The sequence below is a fragment of the Helianthus annuus genome, chromosome 11 (assembly GCF_002127325.2).
Source record: "Helianthus annuus cultivar XRQ/B chromosome 11, HanXRQr2.0-SUNRISE, whole genome shotgun sequence".
Taxonomy (NCBI): Eukaryota; Viridiplantae; Streptophyta; class Magnoliopsida; order Asterales; family Asteraceae; genus Helianthus; species Helianthus annuus.
Genome location: NC_035443.2, coordinates 185,350,451 through 185,356,450, shown reverse-complemented (window position 1 = coordinate 185,356,450; position 6,000 = coordinate 185,350,451). Strand labels below are relative to the sequence as shown.

The 6,000-nt window shown below is 35.4% G+C and overlaps 1 protein-coding gene across 1 annotated transcript; it reads right to left on the bottom strand.

Annotated features, from left to right (window-relative positions):
• Positions 1–2,241: 2,241 nt before the first annotated feature.
• LOC118484329 (probable receptor-like protein kinase At2g23200) lies at positions 2,242–5,822 on the bottom strand. Its single transcript, XM_035980370.1, has 5 exons — positions 5,652–5,822; positions 4,545–5,552; positions 4,007–4,196; positions 2,463–3,931; positions 2,242–2,373 (listed from the first exon to the last, which is right to left on the bottom strand). Coding segments are annotated over exons 2-4 (933 nt in total). The 5' UTR covers positions 5,286–5,552; positions 5,652–5,822; the 3' UTR covers positions 2,242–2,373; positions 2,463–3,929.
• Positions 5,823–6,000: the final 178 nt, after the last annotated feature.

Below are 6,000 nucleotides of genomic sequence, written 5' to 3'. Positions count from 1 at the left end.
TATCTAGGTGGAGAACACTAATATATAACTATCATCCAATGAATTCATCAACATCTTTTCTCTATCTTCATCTTATATGCATGCACACCACATGTTTGATAAAAGTCCTGTGTGAGTTTTTTCCAAATAGACTTTCTCTGTACTTCTTTCAGTTTCATGAGATCAAATTACTTGGTTTCACTTAGCATATGCAGCAAAAGTAACAAGCTTAGTAACAAAGGTACAAGAAGAAGAACAACCTTGATTTATTGATTATTAGTTATCGGTTTTTGTTTCATGGTTTTTGATATCACAACTATTTTTTGTTGATTCAGTTGGTTTCTTGATGTTGCAGCACACGGGTCATGTGGGTCGCCTTCTCCAAACCCACACCCAACTGCTAAACAATATCTGTGGAACCACTGAAGGTTAAATTGACCAGTTTTGACTGAAAAAGAGGATCTTGGTTTAACTTAGCATATGCAGCAAAAGTAACAAGCTTAGTAACAGAGGTACAAGAAGTAGAACACAACTTATTGAGCGCATGTTCTTATGGCTCTTGATTTATTCATTATATTAGTACTTAATATTAAGAATCGTGGTTACATTATGTTCTTTGTTCAATCAGCGATGTTACATATATAGATTTTATTTGGATATTTTTGTTTTCATAGACCTGGTTCTTGAAGCGATAGTGAAGCAGAAGACATTGAACATAAGAAAATGCTTCGTCAAGTTAAAAAAAGTTCTTGAAGAGGTTCAGATTTAAATTATTTCATTTCCTTCTCTTGATATAATTTTTTATTTTTTCTGGTATTTTCTAAACATCCCTGGATGGTTGATGATGCTGGATTTCCACTTAATGCTTCAAAGCTTTTACTACTTATGTTGCAATTATCTTATTATTCACTTTGTTCTAGCACTTCTTATGGATGGATATTCCCGAAGTAATTGCCAGTTATACGACTATATTTTTATTTACCAACTTTTTTTCAGAAAATAATGTTTCATACCAGGTTGATACTATCGTTCCGGTGTTCACACAGTTTCAGTGTATTTTTATGATTTGTCACAACGTGATTAACTATAATAATATGAGTATGTTATTATCACTGTGTTCATACTGATTTCACATGAAGATTATTGGTGAGATGGACTAATAAAGTTACAGAAAATATGTGAGATTACTAGCAAAAGATGAAGATGATAAGCTTGTCGAGACAATCTCGTATGATGTAATTCCACCATATGAAAAAGCATAGAGTACTTGGGGAAAACTTCAACGCAACTTGTATAATGAGGTAAGGAGTAAGCTTTCATGTTTTCGTTCTTACTGCAAAAAGTTACTTTTATGATTAGAATCATTAACATTTTGAGTTTATCATCTTTCACAATAGATACCGTATAATGCAACTTTTAGATGTATACAATTCTTGCAACTAACTTTACACATTCACTTTTTGATGTTGCATAAAACTTCTTTGTGTGACTACTTTTTATTATTTATTTTTGCAACGTTTGACATGTATGATCTTTTGCACAATGGACGAGCTCTTCAAAGTTGCTCAGGTATGTTTATGAGAAAGAATACATGTTCCCATGTGGGATGGGTTGTGTAATGGGTCCAAACAAACTGCCTGGGTTGGGTAAAGGGTCAAAACGGGCAGCTTTTAGAAAACATGTCAAATGAGTCCGGTTCAAATGGGTCGGGTCAGAGCAAGTTCGCGTGCTATACATCCACCATTCCACCCAGTTTTTGGACCAAAAAAAAACTTAATCAAATTAATTAACAGAACTATCATTCAAAATTTTGTTTTTGTACTTCAATCGTGTGCTATACATCCACCATTCCACCCAGTATTTACCAAAACGACCCCTGAAGTTTCTGCATCTGTTGGTGGATAGCATGATAGTGTTGAAGAAATCGACAATGAAAAGTTTGAATTGGATTGTGGAATTGCCCCACTAGTTGTAAAAGGATCTGAAATTAATCATTCAGGGGGTGTCAGTGACGATATCAAGCACGAAAATTGATCAAACCATTTCAGATTCGTGAAGCTGTCAAGGAACCTGTTGCAATTTTGACCGGAAAAAAGGATCTTGAAGCACCGGAATTAGAAAAAAGGCTCAAGAGAACATGTTCGAAGAAGAAGCTGTGACGAACACATTGCATTTGATTGAAAAGGAGGATCTTAGGGACCCCGTTTGATAATTTACCAACTTTAGAAATTTAAATTCCCATGTATATCGTTCTTCCTTCAAATTTAAACTCGACTCTGACCGAAACCATCATCAAGTGATTCAGCTGTATTCATTAACGTAACAATCTTCATTCCCAGAGCATGCTTTCTTAGCCACTTTCCAACATCCAAATCCGTGGGCCACAACCCGTCTCTAGTCATCACATAAAAAACAATTTTATTTTGTTTCTGTGTCAAAAACTAGCGCACATAAAAAGATATAGTGATGAAGATAAAACTAACCTTGCATCATTAAGAAATAGTGCTACTTTACACTTTCTCAACACATTTGCGGTCATTTCTGCAGTCTGACCAAGAACAGAACCAGACGAAGCCTCAGCCTCTAAGCTGGCTGAATCCAACACCTTAAATCGTAAATCACTCAATTTCGCGATCCCTTCTCGCATGTCTCTAATCACGTGATCATTAGGAGTGTTGTACACAAGTGCCTCTCTTCTTCTAATCAAACTAAATACCATATCCACACCAACCATATATAATGAATGATATTAAATACAACAAAAAGAAATTACTAGGTACAAACACACATTGTGCATAAATAAAATTAAATAAAAGAGTAGCTTAAAATAAAACCATATATAATGAATGATATTAAATACAACCATATATCCACTGAACCTACAAATGGTTCAATTTGGGTGACAATTTAACAGGTCAAATGGGTAAAAAAGAGTAGCTTAAAATAAAACGGGCCAAACAGGCTGAAAGGCTCCTAAATCATTTTATTGGATAAGTATATTATTCTTGACACAGTAACCCTTTTGGCAAAAAAACGTTCAGGTCAACCTAAACTTTTTGACCCGTACAAAAAAAATTATCGTTTTACCCAAATTTGTTTTGGCAAGTTAGCCAACATGTCTGACTCGCCAGCTAATTCACCAATAATATAACAGTAAAAGACATATATTAGAATAGCTAACTGATTAAACAATGCGGATTTGCCAACATTGGGGCAGCCAATGAGAAGTACAGTCGGAAGCAAGTGTGTATCTACTTTGCTGAACTCAACAGCACCAAAGTCTCTAGTATCATCACATACATCATCCTGAGCTGGAACGGTTTGTTTTTTTTTTATCACAAAACTTACACAGATGCGTAGAATCCCACATCAAATATGATAGGCCCATTAGAACAACTAATCTAAGTCCACAAACAAGTGATTATTAATATGACAAATAACCCATTTAGTCCTAAAGCCCAAATACAAGTGATCTGATTAAAGCTAACAGGCCCAAATGAAATAACCAACTTAGGTCCAATCGCAAATTAATTTTATTGATTCAGCAAGGCCCAAAACAAACCGATCCCCGATCTTGTAAACTAAATCGAGCTTGCACTCCTGCATCTCCTAACTCGTTTAATTTTAACAAGACCGATTTAGTCGACAAGTTAATCCAATAACACTAAAATTACCAACATAAACAAGTAAAGAAAGAACTAGAGAAGCATCAACATGACATTCACTTATACAAACAAATTAAGATATATGCAAAAAAGTCCAACTCAATCCACCCAACCTGTTTAAACCTATATGCAACATGACTTGTTTGAACGCAAACCGTTATCAGCCTGCCCCACCAAATACAACAACCAAAAGCACCTGCAACTTAGCCTCCTTTTCATATTTGTGCATTTGTTTCTGACATATTTGGCCAAGAAGGTGTAGCAGCCTTCCTAAGAGTTTGACTTTCCTGTACCCACGTATCACCGGCTTAAGACTCCACTTGATAAATCAATATTAAAAATTCAAAACACAGCAAACTTACAACAGTCAGGTTCAGCCGGGTCATTGGTTTGATCATGTAACATATTTTCCTTGTTATGAATTTTAAAATTTTCAGATTCGCAAGTCATGTTCATATTGTTCAGTTCATTGGAAAGCTCAACTACTTGTGTCTCAATTATTGAAGCATGACTCTTCTCCTCCACATAATCAGATTTAACCTCTGAATTCAACTGGGACAATGAGAAAGCCAAATCAATATAAAAATTGTGATTAGAGAATAGCAGCCCCCGGGGGATACTACGTCAGGGCATTAATAACTTCATCAATAGTTAAAGAAAAATAGTAAGTTTGATTAAAAAAAAAAGAAACTTTAATAACTTCATCAATAGTTGAGAATGAGCTTAGGACCAGAACACTAAAAGTTAAAAATAAGTGTTGTTTGAAATATAAACGTAATGATTTGACTACAAATACTATTGTACATATGAAAATCAGTTTGTGCTTTATTAATTTAGTCTACTATTAACAAGCATTTTGCATGTGTATAAAAAGGTTAATGTTTTGGAAAATTGACTTACTTGAAATGATAGTGCTTTCTCCAGTTCCTTGACAACGACTTTCATTGTTGGACGTTGGTCTTGAGTTTCTGCTACACACTGATATGCAATTTTCATAAATGTGTGCAAAGAATCCTTGTTGGGTCCTCTAGTTAGAACGAAATTGTTTTCACGGATTTCTTCCTTTAATATAGGATCTATCATGTCCTCTAGTGTTCCCATGCAGAAGCTTTGTCTTGCCACAGGGCCCAACCCTTTGACATTCTCCTTCATGTAAATTGGGTCAAAGGCTTTCCCCCCACATAGAATTTCAAACAATACAACTCCAAAACTATAAACATCTGATTCTCTTTTTAACTTATTGGTCTTCTTGTATTCTGGATCTATGTACTGGTTTCTGCCAATCCATCTGAGATAGAGAGCTTCGTCTTCTTGATTTGGAGGCAGGAATACGGAGAACCAAAAGTCAACAATCTTTGCCCCCAAGTTCTCATCCAGCCCAATGCTGTAACTAGTTATATCACGATTTATTATGATCTTTTGGTCTTCCATCTCATGGTGAAGGTAATTCAACGCATGTGCAACATCAATGCAAATTTTCAAACGTTTTTCCCAGGTTAAAACACGCATGTGGTTGACATTTCCCAAATAATCAACAAGATATCCATTAGAGATATTCTCAGTGACAAGGACCATCTCAGAATCCTCAACACAGAATCCAAGTAGATTTACAATGTTGGGATGCTTAACAAGGGTAAGCATTTCAATTTCTCTAAAAAACACTTCTTCTCCATACAAGTCATGTCCAGAAGGGTACCTTTTTAAAAGTACAGTGCTCTGTCCCTTCAGATGTTCTCCTTCATACTTCCCCTTCTGGTATAAAAGATTTTGTTTATCAAAACAGTGGAGTTCCGCTCTGTACAAAGTATAATCGCCATTCCAAGATGCAATTGTGTATGTCTCTGAGAAATTATGTGTTGCTGATTTAATATCACTCAGATGAATCTTCAAGTGTCCCAACTTGTTTTCCTACAAATATGTGACAAAGGGAAAAGGAGAGTTACAAAACTGACTTAAATTGAGAATAAAAAATGCGTTGTTAAAACTTTTAGAAAAACTATAGATTACATTGAATCGATCTACAAGTATACAAGGCAAATGGGTTCCGCTCTGTACAGAGTATAGCAACCCATCTCCACCTCACTGCCAACTGATTAAAATGTAGCAGACCTTAGCCTTGCCTTCTGATCGACATATACTAATTCATATATGTTGTTTGGAACCTCAACAAAAACGAAAATGGAGCCAACCACTGGTTCCTTTTGCACCTATATATTGTGTGCCCTAATTTTCCATCTAAGATACACTGTTGGGCCTTAACAGATTGTCCAGCCCAACTCGTTTCCCAAGCCCAGAAAACTTTTATAGTTACCAAGTTTGTACATAAGGCCCAAACACATAATTTGATAATCTAAAT